This window comes from Lontra canadensis, unplaced genomic scaffold (assembly GCF_010015895.1).
Source record: "Lontra canadensis isolate GAN:19392208 unplaced genomic scaffold, GSC_riverotter_1.0 scaffold126, whole genome shotgun sequence".
Lineage (NCBI taxonomy): Eukaryota > Metazoa > Chordata > Mammalia > Carnivora > Mustelidae > Lontra > Lontra canadensis.
This window is the reverse complement of record NW_022631120.1, coordinates 141590-157169: the sequence shown is the minus strand read 5'-3', so window position 1 is coordinate 157169 and position 15580 is coordinate 141590. Positions and strand designations below refer to the sequence as shown.

At 49.4% G+C, this 15580-nt stretch overlaps 1 protein-coding gene across 1 annotated transcript in view; it reads right to left on the bottom strand.

The window, feature by feature from the left end:
* The window catches only part of LOC116857809 (collagen alpha-1(XXIII) chain-like), a 74515-nt gene that overhangs the window by 40736 nt on the left and 18199 nt on the right, over positions 1-15580 (bottom strand). The window contains exons 3-4 of the mRNA XM_032842246.1: positions 2389-2396; positions 706-732 (exon numbers count right to left, since the gene is read on the bottom strand). Coding sequence (XP_032698137.1) covers positions 706-732; positions 2389-2396 — 35 coding nt within the window. The remainder of the gene's footprint in view (positions 1-705; positions 733-2388; positions 2397-15580) is intronic.

The following is a 15580-nucleotide window of genomic DNA, read 5'->3' as shown; positions in this document are numbered from 1 at the left end:
CCAACCGCACACCCCAGGTCCTGCCATGCTCTCCTTCCACCCCCCACCCCCGGCCGCTCGGATGTGTCAGGACTTCTGGATTTAGGGGCCCTGCTCCTTAACTTCTCTGAGCAGGACTAGACAACAGCACAGTTCCATGTAATTTCCCTTTTCCGGCAGTGCTCACCCAGCCCGGTTGGGGGGATACCGATTTCAAATATAAGTCAACTTTGAGGTTTAATTCAAAAGATCTGAGAAGTGATGACACCACAAAGACCACACGGGAACCAACCAGCCTCCTGATCCGATCCCTGAGTGCTGACAGGATGCCGGTGGGCTGGGACAAGCAGCCCCCTGCCTGCTGGGGAGAGAGAGGCTGGCGGCTGAGCCAGGGTCGGTGGGTGGGTGGGGTGCTCCACCGCCAAGGGCCGGACCCTCAGCTCAGCACCGACAGCCTGGGCAGCAAGAGTTTCTGGAAGATTTGGGATGCCAAGGAGTCTCCTCCTTGAGCCTCTCTTTGCTTTGCTTGCAGGACAGCTGGAGCCTCAGACAGATCGCAGTGCTCCTACTGCTAATCCTCCCTCTACAGACAGACCTCAGCCACTGAGAGCAGAAGGGCGGGGTGGGGGAGGGGGCAGGAGCGCAGACAGTTAAATAAAGGCTCAGAGGAAGAAGATCAGCTCCAGAGAAAAGGGCACAAAGAGCAAAAAATAAATGGCAAATTACCGGGTAGCCATCTCGTCCTGATTGCCCCTGTGGTAATTAATACGTCATTAATAATCAGACTTTGAGCAGAAAACCATATGGCAACACTTATAACTCAATCAGGCCCCCCCCCACCATGGTCCCCCCGACTTTCAGCGGGGTTTGCAGTAAAGGCTGATGGTTTGGTAAGGACTCCTGGTGTGTGTGTGTAGGGGGGCACTCAGGGCTCTGATGGGTCTGGGAGACGGTGCGTCCATTTCCTGCCTCTTGGAGCCAAGCTGGGGGAGGGGCGCCACCAGGAAGCACACCCACGTGGTTGGGGGGTGGCCGGCAGAGGGCACATGGCAAGGACCACAGGGGGACATGGTGATTCTGAAGGGTGGTGTCACCGCCACCATGGAAAAGGACTCCCCAAATCAGGGCTAGAGAGTAGAAACGGCTCTGGTTGAGGGGCAGACAGCCTTGAAAGCCTGAGCTACGGGGGTGGGGGGGCGGGGGGTGTAATTTCTTGCTCCCGGATGCTCCTCTGCCTGATGGGCTCTGAGCACTGACTGCCTGGCCACTGTCCCATACTCGGCACCCATCTCAGGCTGCAGCTTGAGAATTCTGCATTTGTTGAATACACCTAAGAGTTTAACAGCCAAGTAAAAAAAAAAAAAAAAGGGAAAAAAAAAAAAAAAAAAAAAGAAAGAAAGAAAATCACTCCTCTGCCCTCTGCGTTAGGCACTTCCAGCAAGTTCACACAGGCTAGCCTCCCCGTGACAGCCCGGAATGACTCAACAGCCAGAAACTGCCGGTGGCCAATACATCTACCCATCCTCGCGGGCTCGCCCTCTGGCCCAGTGTGGTGCCGCTGCACGCACGGAGGAGCTGCACCCCGAAGGGTGCCCATGGGGCAGGGAGTCATGCTAAGGGGAAGTCAAAAACAGAACTGTTCATCCGAAAGGCATTCCTTCAGAAGGTTCACTTGGGCTCAGGCGGACCGTCAGGGAGCTCCCTGAATGGATTCGTCAGGATGCATCCGGCTCTGCAAAAACTGCCAAGATGAATCAAAGACTCACCCGGCACGTCTTTGCAGAAGGAGCCCTGAGTTCCGGAGATCCGGGGCGCTGAGCTTCCCCTGCTTTCCGTGCTGCCCCCTGTGGCCAGTCCCTCGAGTGCAACGTCCTCCCCGCTCCCCACTCTGGCTGGCCGGGGTTGGGGGTTGCGGTGCTCCCTGGGCGGCTCAGCTGCCCAAACCTGGGAGGCAAACTTAGTTTGGCCAATCAGGAAAAGGGACCCCATGATTCCTGGCATTGCTGCCTGGCTCCAGAGCCCTTTGCGCCAAAGCACAGGAGGCAAAAATGTTTAAACAGATTAACTGCCGCAGAGCATTTAGAAAATGAGGACATGGCACTTGCATCTCTGTGCACCCGGGCTGAGCCAGAGAGTCCGGGAGGCTCAGCCAGACCCGGGCCAGCTCTCCTAGAAGGAAAAAAAAGTCACAGAATGCTTCACAGGGGGAAGTCAAGCCCATAGAATCCTGTGCTGGCATTCATCTACAAAATAAAGAAAAAAAAATATGGCTCCTGTCCAGGACTGATTTTTTTTTTTTAAAGGACACAACACACCTCCTTAACTAAAGATTATTTTCATGGAATAGTTACAGAAGAGAATGACATGTCTTATCTTTCAGGAACAGAGAGGATAATCCAGGACACTTACGGGAGGACCTGCAAAACACAAGCAGAGAAGCCACATTCAGCGTCACAGGGAGAGAGGGTCCCCTTGTCAGGGCCAGCCCCCCTCCCTCACACAGCTGCTGGGTGCCCCTCCTTGCAAGCCTTTGATGCTCTCACAGGCCCCAAAGCCAAGTGGCAGAGTAGAAGGGGTGCTTTTGTCCTTGCAGGGGCAGGGGTGGTCGTGTGGGTGGTAAGGACAATTCCCCCCAACCACCCACCCCGCCGGTGTATTGGTTCGGCGATCATTTCAGGGAAGCTGTTGATCCCTGTCTGGGCCCACCCACGTCTGGTTTGGGCAAAAGCCAGGTAGCAATCTGACCTGTTCCTGCCTGAAGAACAAATGTGGGGGCTCACCTGGGGTCAGTTCATTTCTACTGAAGGGGAAAGACCTGGGGAGAAAACATTTGGGGCAAAGGGCAGAGCACTCCTAAGGGTGCAGGTCTGGGTGTTGCTGAGCAGACAGGCAGGGGTGCCCGTGGCTCAGCCTGGGGTTAAGGGTGCTGGGTTGGGGTGTGCCTGGGGAAGCTGAAGGGACTGAGTCCAGAAACACAGGGGGCTGCTCCAGGAAAGGCTGGTGCAGCACGCTGACACCTGTCCCCAACACTCCCCCCCCACCCCCGCAACAGATGAGGACTCCTGGAGAACATCTGAGAAGCCCACAGGTGTCTTCTTTGCATCCTGGGTTACAAACCACATTGCATTTGACCTTCTCGGTCATCTTTGCGGGATGTGTGATAACAAGACGAGTGCCCAGGGAGAAAGCAATGACTTGTCCAAGGCCACATAGTGGGTTAAGGGGTAGAACTCATTCTAGAAAGAGTTCTCCTGACTCTTGAACCCCATACACTTTCCGTTAAAGGCATACTGTTCCCACCCAATCCAGTAAACTCTCTGCTCCCTGGAGGCCTCTGTCTGGATAGCGACATTGGCACAGGAAGGAGGGGACACTCGGCAGGCAGTTGGCCCACGCATATTTGTGGATCGCCACTGATGAGCCGGACCCCCACCCTGGCAGGGCAAATAAGGGGGCCCACGGGGGAATACAAGAGGCAGGCTCTCGGACTTGCAGAATCTTTCTGGGAAGGACAGATGCTTAAGAAATTGACTCAGGGAAAATGGAGCAACTTCCGAGCCAGGCGGGGGTTCTGAAGGGGAAAGATGATTAGGAAGGGGGAGGGAGCTGTGGGGCAGAGATGGCAAAGCCCCCAATGCACCAGGACCACTGGGCTTCTGAGGGGCTGGGGTCCACAGAGGGGAGGGGAGGGCATGGGGAGAAGGCCAGCCAGAGCTTGGTGCCCTGTGTCCATGCCATGAGATCTGAAGGGCAGTGGGAAGTAGTGGGCTGGAAGGGTCCTGCTCGGAGGAGAGGTGGGAGGCGTGAGAATGGGTGCAGGGGAGCTGTCCCCATGTAGGTGATGGTGGCCGGGACTCGCGTGCTCACAATGGAGAGGAGAGAAGTGAGTGAGAAGATACTTCTCAGTGAGGACCCACAGGATTTAATGGTGGGGGGTGGAGGGGTACACGGGGCATAGAAGAAGGAGAGAAAAGACAAAGGTCTTTGGCTTGAAAAACTGATGTATGGTAGTGCTCATGCCTGAGAATGGTAACGTGGTGGGGGGGGTGCTGTGGGTCCCTCGAGTCTAGACTAGGGTGGGGCAGGGCGCTGGTCATGTGGTCAGCTGCACGACAGACTTCTCACCTTCAGCTGGGGACCTAGTGCCTTGTTTTCCCAGGAAAAGAAAAGCCACTGGACAGATGCACCAACATCTTTCTGATGCTACATGCACATACCAGCCCGTACGTGCACCTGTCCCCAGCCTCCTGTCTGTGTCCAATCATGGAAGCTGGAGGAGCCGACCTGCCCTGCCTTCCAGGGACCCTGCACCCACAGCTGCCTCCCTGCCTCTTGCACTGAACCCACTTTCTCCAGCAGATGCTTTCCAACAGCTCTGGAATGGCTCCAATTCCTTGGCCAAAAGCCCATCCTTTGCTCACATGCCCTCTTCGGCTCTGGCGCTGGCTCTCCTCTCCCTCACTGCTGGGAAGAGGGCTCTCCTGTCACTGCCTCTAACTCCACGCCTTCCACACACCTCGTGACCCTCTGATAGGGGTTCAATCCTTAGAGTCCCCAGCCACCTGTTGCCACATTGGTCAGCCCGCCAAGGATTTCTCTTCCTCATCCCACACTGCTGAGTGAGCCCCGCCTTTTGGAAACTATCTCTCCCTTTGGTTTCCAAAAGGTCACGTTCCTCCCGCTTCCCTCGCTGTTCATCTGGCTTCATCCACCCCAGCCTCACACAGAAGCTCCTCAGAGCTCATGGGAAAGGCTTTCTTCTCTTCAGTTCTCCGCTGCACTCATCTGTCCCCACCTCTCCAGTCTTCCCCAGGGATCTCATCACATTCTTGACTACCCTATGCAGAAGCGTCCCACATAGGGGTCTCCAGGCCCAGCTGTGCCTCAAAAGCCCAGCCAAGGTGCGCAGACATGCTCCTGGTCTTCTGCCCACAAACGTGCTCCTCTCCTGGTTCCTAGTCTCTGTGGGTGATGTTCCCTTCCACCCCTGTAGTGACCCGGACAATGATGAGCCCTCCTTGACACGTTCTCCCTCTCCCATCTACTGGCACATCCACTCTGCAGACATTCACGGAGCACCTGCTGTTCTGGGCTCGAAGGACACAGCAGTGACCATGACAAAGGTCCCTGTCCTAAGAAGTTGACCTTCTAGCGAGGGAGGTACCCAAGATACCAAACAAGTACATCACCTATGAAATGACAAGTACAACGGAAAGAGAGGCAGCAGCGCAGGGGAAGGGGCGCACGGGGGCTGGTCTCTGGATGGATTCTGAAGGTGGAGCCAAGAGGATTTCTCTGGAGCATGAGAGAGAGGAGTGGAGAAAGACGCCACAATTCTAGCGGAATCACCGTAGGAATGGAGTTGCCATCGACAGAGGTGGGAAGACTGTGGATCGGGCGGGTTTGGCTAGAAGGATCAGGAGCTCAGTCTTATACACACACACACACACACACACACACACGGCACTCGGAGATGTCCCAACAGTTGGAAGTTGGGAAGAAAAGAGGGACCTCCTAGAAGCTGAGGGGAGAAAGTGCACTGAGGAGTAGGGGGTGGCTGCCTGTGCCCTGCGCTGCAGACAGCTGAGTAAGACGAAGACCGAGCCCAGCCTACTGGGGGCGCCTGGGTGGCTCAGTCTGATCAGTGTCTGCCTTCAGCTCAGGTCAGGATCTCAGGGTCCTAGGATCGAGTCCCACATCGGGTTCCCCCATTAGTGGGGAGCCACTTCTCCCTCTGCCCTTCACTCTGCTCGTGCTCTCTCTCTCTCAAATAAATAAATAAATAAAATCTTTAAAAAAAAAAAAAAAAGACCATCCATGGGCTCTAGCCTCGTAGGGCTAAGGGCAGGGGGAGGGACAGATATGCAAATCTGGTTGGAGATGGCTTCTCCAAGAGAAGGGCGAGGAGGAATATGGGTAGTGAGCACTTTCAAGGAGTTTTGCCCCAAAGGGTTGCAAATACACAGAGCAGGTGCTCTGGGGACATGGGGTCCAGAGAGGGCTACGTCTTCAAGATGAGAGACACAGCCATACGCGTGCATAAGGGGAGTCATCCGTAGGGAGGGGAAGAGGTTCCTGGAGTGACGACCTTGAGGGATGGCACACAGAGGTGGCCCTGCTGGGGGCGGGAGCCTGGATATACACATGTGGGTCCGGCATTTAGTGTCACCAGCCAGCGGGGGGATGCTTCCCTCAAGCTGCCAATTGCCTCGCAGGGGCTAGAGTGTGTGTGCAATTTGAGCCAGACGGGGAGATGTGGTGGGATCCATGGGCTGGAAGACGCATGAGATGGAAGGAAGGTGGGGGTCAAGGAAAAAGGCAGTGGGCTCGGGTGAGCTGTGTGGGGTTCACAGGTGCTGCATTTGCTGGTGATGATGGGGCACTGGTCAATACCGTGGGAAGGAGGTCAGCGGAAGGTCCAGCTCACTGAAGGAGCTCTGGGTGTGTGAGGGGCATCTGTGTGCATATCTAGATTCCCAGGAATTGACCCAGAAGGAGTTTTGGTGGGAGGGCTGCAGACCCAGGAGCTCAAACCCAAAAGCAACGAGCAGGGTGTGCCGCGGTCCGGCCTGAGTCATTGCTACTCCAATCTCCACTCTGGGGCCAGGGTGCTGTTTTCAAGACACAGATGGACCTGAGTCCAAAACATGGACCCCCATGCCCCCAGCCTTCATCTTCTCATAGTTCCTAGGGATAAAAGCCCCAACGTTACATCACATGCTGCGATCTGTCCCTGACTCTCCACCTGAGCCCCTGGAGCCCGTGGGAAGAGGGGCAGTGCTACTCAAGGGTTCCAGGCAGTCAGGTGGTTATCAGGACAAACTGAAGCTGGATCTGTGCCTCAGCACGAGCCGGGATAAATTCCAGAAAGATCAAAGACTTACATGTTAAAAAAAAATCATAAAAATCCTAGAGGAAAACAGACCCATCAATAAGGAGTACAAACTGGTGGTTGCCAGAGGAAGAGGGAGATGGGCAAGATGGGTGAAGGGGGGGTGAGAGATACAGGCTTCCAATTACGGAAAGAATAAGTCATGGGGATGAAAGGTACGCAGTAGGGAATATAGTCAATTATAAGGTAATAATGTTGCATGGTGACAGAGGGTAGCTGCACTTGTAATAAGCACACACAACCTATAGAGAAGTCAAATCACTATATTGTGCCTTGGAAACTAATTTAACACGGCGTGGTGAAGATACTTCAATTAAAAAAGAAAATCCTAGAGGAAAATTCCTTTCTAACTGTGGAGAGTGGAAGGCTTTTCCAACTATAGTCCCTAATCCAGAAGCCATAAAATCAAAGTCGATTCAACCATATAAAACCCCAAATGCCTACAAGGCTGAAAGCACTGTAAGCAAAGTCAACAGTGGAAGTGGGGACAATATCTCTGACTCAGGTCACACAGGCTGATGTACCTTGACGTAAAAACGCTCCTACAAATCAGCTTTAAAAACATCAAAAACCTAAGAGAAAAACAGTCAAAAGATTATGAAGGGAGAGCTCAGAGAAAACATAAAGAGCCCTGAGGTGCCTGGGTGGCTCAGTAGCCTTCCACTCAGGTCATGATCTCAGGGTCCTGCGACTGAACCCTGCGTCAGGATCCCTGCTCAGCAGGAAGTCGGATTCTCCCTCCGCCCCTCTCTCCATCGCACCTCCAGCTCATGCTTGCACGCTCTGTCTCCCTCCCCGAAATAAATAAATAAAATTTTTAAAAAAATGTAACAATATGCTTTGGAACTTGTTCCCCAGTAGAGCATATAGAATCCCGTTAGTCTTTTTCACAACTGCGTTGTATTCCATTTAAAGCTGAAACGTACCCTCCTTTCTTTCCGCTGTCCCACTGTGCTATTTCTAATTTTTGGCCATTGCCTATAGTTCTTTTTTTTAAAATTATTTATTTATTTATTTGATCACAAGCAGGCAGAGAGGCAGGCAGAGAGAGCGAGGGGGAAGCAGGCATCCTGCTGAGCAGAGAGCCGGATGCGGGGCTTGATCCCAGGACCCTGAGATCATGACCTGAGCCGAGCCACCCAGGCACCATAGTTCTGCTATGGATATTTTTATATACCTGTCATTTTACATATATGTTAACACGTCCACAGTATACATTTCTAGAAGGATCGTCATTGTGGCAATTGGCACAAACAGTTTAAGTCCTAATTAGCATTGCCAAATGGGTATCTGCTGTGATTATAGTTTTAACCGTCATTTCTCACATTATGAATGAAGATTCGCTTTTGTTTCACATACGGAAAGGCTACGTATGTTTTCTTTCTTTCTTTTTTGTCAGATTTCATTTACTTGACAGAAAGAGCGTGAGCAAGCAGGGTGAGCGGGAGAGGGAGAAGCAGGCTCCACGCTAAGCAGGGACTCGACTGACTGAGCCACCCAGGCACCTCGTATTGTTACATTTTTTAAAAGGTATGGAACAGTGTATTACTATTTATTTAGCCATCTGAGCTAAGGAAAAAACCAACAGGCTTTTGTTTGGATGAACGAGCTACAGCTCTGGGTGTGGACGCAGACTGTGTTCATCCGTTTGCCTGTGGGGAGGGGAACAGAGTGGCGGGAAGAGAGAAGCCAGGGGTGGGGGTGGGTGGGAGGGCAGGAGAGTAGGAGAGACTGACCTTCCACTGCAGGGCTCTTTGGTGTCCCTGGATACACGTGTCCAGCTTACCAAGTCAGAGAAGGCAATAAGCTTTAACTGAAAACTGGCTGGAATGAGGTCTGTGTTTTTGTCTGGTCCTCTGGCTTTGGCTGCCTTTTCTCACATTCTCCTTTAAGCTCCCTCCAAGAAAGCTCAGACTTGGGGCAGGGGTGGGGGGAATGCCTGGGAGGGGGGGCGCAGTCGGCTGAGTGTCCCACTCCTGGTTTCTGCTCAGGTGCTGATCTCAGGGCCCTGAGATCGAGCCCTGTGTCAGGTTCCATGCTCAGCATGGAGTCTGTTTAAAATTCTCTCCTTTCTCTGCCCTCCCCCGCAACTCATGCTCATGCTCTCTCTAATAAATAAATAAATTTAAAAAAAAAAAGAAGAAAGGAAGGAAGACGAAAAGAAAGCTCAGACTGGGATTATCATCGTGAGAGCCCTGCCATCCTGAGTGTGCAGCCGGCGGGGGGGGGGGGGGGGGGGGGCAGCAGGAGGAGAAGCTGTAAAAGGAGCCATCACTCACTCCTGACTCCGTGTGCATGTTGGGAGATGCGTGGTTTTCCCCAAACATCTCATAACCCCTGCTGCATCCTCCCTGGGCACAGGTTACAGATGAGAACACAGGCTCAGAAAGGTTACCGTGCCCAGAGTCACGTCCTGCTCCCATTGGGACAGAACCCAGGCTGTCTGACTCTGAGCCGAACAAAGGGGGCAGAGAGAAACTGCCTTGGGAGCGAGAGCTCCCCTGAGCTGTTCTTAGAAAGTGAGGCCGGGGGCACCTGGGTGGCTCAATCGGTTAAGCGTCTGCCTTCAGCTCATGCCTTCCAGTCATGATCCCAGGGTCCTGATCCCAGGGTCCTGGGATCGAGTCCCATGTTCTCCCTCTGCCCCTCCCCCATTCATTCTCTCACTCTCTCTCTCAAATAAATAAATAAAATCTAAAAAAAAAAAAAAAAAGAAAGAAAGAAAGTGAGACTGGCTGCAGGGCCTCCCACGCGTTCCGCACACAGCTTTCAAACATGTGTCCCAGACATTGCCTGCATCCATTTACTTTGCTGTCAGGAACGTGGGGGGCAGTGAAATATGAGCCAGATGACTTGGGAACTAAATAAAATGGGTCAGAGTAGAGGGTTCACTGGGTATTTGGTTCAACAGGCGTGGCCTCTTGAACCGAACTGATGTAGCTCAAAAGGGGTTTCCAAAGCAGGAGCTCTTTGCCCCTCTGGGGAACAGACAGCTCCTGAGGGTTTCCCAAATGGTATATTTCTGTAAAAGCAAACTGGGAAGAATAGTTCCCCTTACCTGGCAGGTGCCTTGAAGACCCAGCCCACCATGAAGATAGAGACCTACAGCCATGTTTCTCTGGGGCTTTTAAACTGAGTGGTCTTTTTTTTTTTTTTTTTTTTTAAAGATTTTACTTATTTATTTGAGAGAGAGCGAGCGAGCACAAGAGCGGGAAGGGTCAGATGGAGAAGTTGAGCAGGGAGCCCCATGCAGGACTTGATCCCAGCACTCTAGGATCATGACCTGAGCCAAAGGCAGTTGCTTAACCGACTGAGCCCCACAGGTACTCCTTAAACTGGATGGACTTTTAAACCGAGTTCGTGGGTAGATGCCATGAGGCTTACAGGCTGGCAAATCCAGAGTCAGTAATGAGTCCGAGAGCCGTCACTCAGCTTGGGTCTCTGGCCCGGATTTAATTTGGCCAGTACCATCAGGGAGCATTGAGGGACACACTGTACATGTGTAAGGTGCCCAGAACAGCAGCAACACCTAATAGGCATCAAACACAAATGCTGGCTGGAAAGCCAGCATTCACTCTTTCTCTTGCACGCTCTCTGGCATGCACACCCACGCACAGACACACATGCATGTGCCCTCGCACACCCCTTAGATTGAAGGGGGAAGAGAAGCACAGCTGGTAGTTTTTTGCGGTTTTCACTCATGTTGCAGAACCGACCCTAACTGAACAGCAGGTCTGAGGAGCATCCTGATGAGATGGGACCTCAGAAGGGCCCCCCCCCGCCCCCAGCATTTTGGGCAGCATGGTCAGGGGTAAGGATGCCTCCCTGGGACTCAGGGTCCGAAAGGCCAGCCTGGGCATGGAAGAGCAAGAAATCACCGTGCTCATTACGCTGTGCGGGGCAGGCAGGGGTACCGATGAGAAGCCCGAGTGGAAAGCAAACCCACTGGATTTTTGTTGTTTTTGTGATTGTTTTAAGTAGGTACCATACCGGGCGTGGAGCCTGATGTGGGCTCAATCCCAGGACCCTGGGATCATGATCTGAGCTGAAATCAAGTTGGCCGCCCAACTGACTGAGCCACCCAGGCGCTCCTCTGTGGATTCCAATTTTTTTTTAAAGATTTTATTTATTTATTAGAGCACGTGTGAGCGAGCAGGAGTAGGGGGAGGGACAAAGAGAGAGGGAGAGGCAGGTTCCCCCTGAGCAGCGAGCCCAACATGGGGCTTGATCTCAGGACTCTGGGATCACGACCTGAGCCAAAGGCAGATGCTTGACCGCTGAGCCACTCAGGTGCCCCTGAGGATTCTTTATATAAGTAAGTAAGTAAGTAAGTAAGTAAATAGTGTGATCCAAAAGGCACTCAACATCATCATCAAGAAGGCAATGCAAATCAAGACCACAACGAGACATCACCTCACATCCATTAGATAGAATGGCTACTATAAAAAAATAACAAGTGTTAGTAAGGATGTGGAGAAACTGGAACCATTGTGCTCCATTGGTGGGTTTCTGGACTCTGGATTCTGTTTCATTGGTCTATGTGCCTAAAGGTGTCTGTTTTAATACCGGTACCATACTGTTTTGACTACTACAGTTTTAGAGTATAGTTTGAAATCAGGAAGCATGATGCCTCTGACTTTGTTCTTTCTTAGGATTTCTCTGGGTATTTGGGTTTTTTTAAAATCCATTTACCTTTAATGCAGGATTTATGTGTGCCAATTTGATATTTAATTTCTCTAGGTTTTATGTCTTTTTTGTTCCTCTATTACCCATTATTGCTTCTTTTTGTTAAATAGATATTTTCTAGCATACTATTTTAATTCTGTTGTTTCTCTTGCCATACTTCTGGAATAATTTTCTTAGTGGTTGTCCTGGGGTTTATAATTATCATCTTAATAAATAATTTGGTTTGGATGAATAACAATTTACTTTCTTTTTTTTAAAAAGATTTTATTTATTTATTTGAGAGAGAGAGTACTTGCATAAGCAGGCAGAGGGCCAGAGGGAGAGGGAGAAGCAGACGTGATCCCAGGACTCTAGGACATAAACCAAAGGCAGACACTTAACTGAGACACCCAGGCACCACAACAATTTACTTTTAATTATAATCAAATACTTTGCTCCAATATAGCCACGTTAGTTATCTCCTTCTTTGTATTTTTATGACATGACTGTTTTATAAACCATAAGCCCATCAACACAGTTTTATCATTATTGCTTTACACAGCTGGCTTTTAAATCAGAAGAGAGGAAAAAGTAACAAATAAAAGCACATTTATATACTGTCTTTCATATTTACCTATGTAGCTACCTCATGAAGCTCTTTATTTCTGTATGTGGATTTAAATTACAATTAACAATTAACAATTAACAATTAACAATTAACAGTTGGGCAGCTGACTCTTGGTTTTGGCTCAAGTCATGACCTCAGGGTTTTGGGATTGAGCGCTGTGTCAGGCTCCAAGCTCAGGGGGGGATCTGCTTCTCCCTCTCCCTCTGCCCCTCCCCCCGATTCCCCCTCCAATCAATAAATAAATCTTTTTTAAAAATAAATTACTGTCTAATGTCCTTTCACTTCAGATTGAAGGAATCCCTACAGAACTGCTTGTAGGACAGGTTGATAGAAATAAGTTCTCTCCACTTTTTTGTTTATTTGGGCATGTCTTAATTTCTCTTTTGCTTTTGAAATATATGTTTGCTATAGATTTGTCTGTTAACAGTTTTATTTTCTTTCTTTCACCACTCTGAATATGTCATCCCCATTGACTTTGGGCTTTCATGCTTTTTATTAATAGCTGATATCATGAAAAGAAGTCAGCTATTAATCTTACCAAGGATTCCTTTTCTGTGCTGAGTCCTTGTTCTCTTGCTGCTTTCAAGATTCTCTCTTCCTTTTTTGCTTTTGGCAATGTGGTTGTGATGTGCTTAGGTGTGGATCTCTTCGAGTTTATCTTATCTGGAGTTTGTTAAGCTTCTTGGATATATAAAATAGTATTTTTGCTTCTGTTTGGGATGGTTTTGGCCACTATTTGTTCACATATTCTTTCTGCCTCTTTCTCTTCTTCCCTTCTGAGGTCTCAATTACATGTACGTTGGCATACTTGACGGGGTCTCACACGGCTCTCAGACTTTTCATTTTTCTTCATTCTTTCTTCTTTGTCTTCCTTAGACAGGATCATCTCAACTAACCTATCTTCGAGTTTGCTGATTCTTTCTTCTGCCAGCCCAAATTCTCTGTTGAGACTCCTCAGTGAATTTTTTCATTTCAGTTATTGTAATTTACAGCTTCAGAATTTCTTTTTTTTTTTTTTATACTTTCTATCTCTCTATTGATAGTCTGTCTCCATTTGGTGGCACATAACTGTTCTGCTTTCCTTTAATTCTTTAGACTTGGTTTCCATTAGTTCTTAAAACACAATTTATCACAGTCAACATAAAATATTTATCTAGGGGCACCTGGGTGGCTCAGTCAGTTAAGTGTCTGACTCTTGATTTCAGCTCAGGTCGTGACCTCAGGGTCATGAGATCAAGCCCTGTGTCCAGCTCCACGCTCAGCAGAGTCTGCTTGTCCTTCTTCCCTTGCCTCTCCCCCTGCTCTCTGTCTCTCAAATAAATAAATGAAGTCTTAAAAAAAATAAGTAAAATCTTGGGGCGCCTGGGTGGCTCAGTGGGTTAAAGCCTCTGCCTTCAGCTCAGGTCATGATCCCAGGGTCCTGGGATCGAGCCCCGCATCGGGCTCTCTGCTTGGCCGGGAGCCTGCTTCCCTTCCTCTCTCTCTGCCTGTCTCTCTGCCTGTCTCTCTGCCTACTTGTGATCTCTGTCAAATAAATAAATAAAATTTAAAAAAAAATAAGTAAAATCTTTGTCAAGTAAGTCCAACTGGGCTTTCTCACAGATTTTTTTTTTTAAAGATTTTATTTATTTATTTGACAGACAGAGATCACAAGTAGGCAGAGCGGCAGGCAGAGAGAGAGGAGGAAGCAGGCTCCCCGCTGAGCAGAGAGCCCGACATGGGGCTCTATCCCAGGACCCCGGGATCACGACCCAAGCCGAAGGCAGAGGCTTTAACCCACTGAGCCACCCAGGTGCCCTCACAGATGGTTTTTATTGACTGTTTTTTTCCCACTTTTTCATTGTTATACTTTCTTATATCTCTCTGTGTCTCATATTTTTTTGTTGTTGTTGTTAAACACTGGACATTTAAAATACTCTAATGTGGCTACTCTGGAAATTAGATATCCATCCTCCTTTCCAGGATTTGCTGTTGCTGTTTGTTATTATTGTTGCTCTTTGTTTGCTCTGGGGTTTTCCTGGACTAATTCTCCAAAGTGTGTACTCTTTGTCATGCGCAGCTTCTGAATTCTCTCTTGGTTAGCTTAATAGTCAGCTGAGACAGAGGTGTCCTTTAATACCTCGATTCGGTACATCTCCTGTTCTGTGCCAAGGGGTTCGCTGTGTGTGTTGAAGCACAACTTCAGTGCTCTGCCAGGTTATAACTCTGCCTTTGCCTTCACTTCCTATTTGAGCAGGGCCTCAAGGTCACCCAGAAGTGAGATACTAGGGCTCTCTCAGGTCTTTTGTGGATGTGTACACAGCCTTGCACACGCATGTGCCTTCTAGATTCCCAGGAATGTGCTGGAGCATTTCGAGGCCCCTCTGGATGGCTCATCCTCTAGATTTTAAGTGTTTGTGCCGGCTTCTTCCTTATTCTAACTAGTGCTGCTACCTTAGACAACTGCAGTGTTAAACAATTGCTGCTGATTGTTTTTGGCAAACACTCCGACAGAGCTTTTCCCCATGAGTGAGTTCCACATCAGGTCAGATAAAGACAAGTGCTATGTATGGGCTTTTCCTGGAAGCTGACAGCGACAATTCTCTGGGAATGAGAAGTTATGGACCTTCAAATTGTTTTGCTTTTTTTCTGTGGCCACTACTTGTCACAGGCACTGTGGTTGTGGGATTGATAGTTTTTAAGGCTACCATGGTGCTGGGAAATAGGCAAGTTAAAATGCTACAAACTTCACTGTTCTTAGCAAGATATTTGTCCTGAATAAACACTTCTTGGGTTGTTACCAGACATTAATTTCCAGAGTTCTGAAAAGGTCAATTTTTACTTCTGGTGTTCTTGCTGCTTTTTATGCAGATTTTCAGGGGTCCTTACTCTATCATTCCAGAAGTGATTCTTCCACTGGAAGAAGAAACCTTTTATTTTTATTAATTTATTTTTAAAGATTTTATTTATTTGACAGAGAGAGATCACAAGTAGGCAGAGAGGCAGGCAGAGTGAGGGGGGTGGAGCAGGCTCACTGCCAAGCAGAGAGCCCAATGTGGGGCTCTATCCCAGGACCCTGGGATCATGACCTGAGCCAAAGGCAGAAGCTTTAACCTACTGAACCACCAGGCACCCCAAAGAAATCTTTTAGAAAGGGTTTCTTGGGGTCAGGGTAGATTAAGAACCCCAGCATGACATGGCAAGGCAGACCTGCATGATTGTAGTAGAGCTGATATGTAGCTATCCTTTCCAGTCCTACTTCCTTTTTTTTTTTCCTAAAGAATTTATTTATTTATTTGATAGAGACACAGTGAGAGAGGGAACACAAGCAGGGAGAATGGGAGATGGAGAAGCAGGCCTCCTGCCGAGCAGGGAGCCAGATATGGGGCTTCATCCCAGGACTCTGGGATCATGACCTGAGCCAAAGGCAGACACTT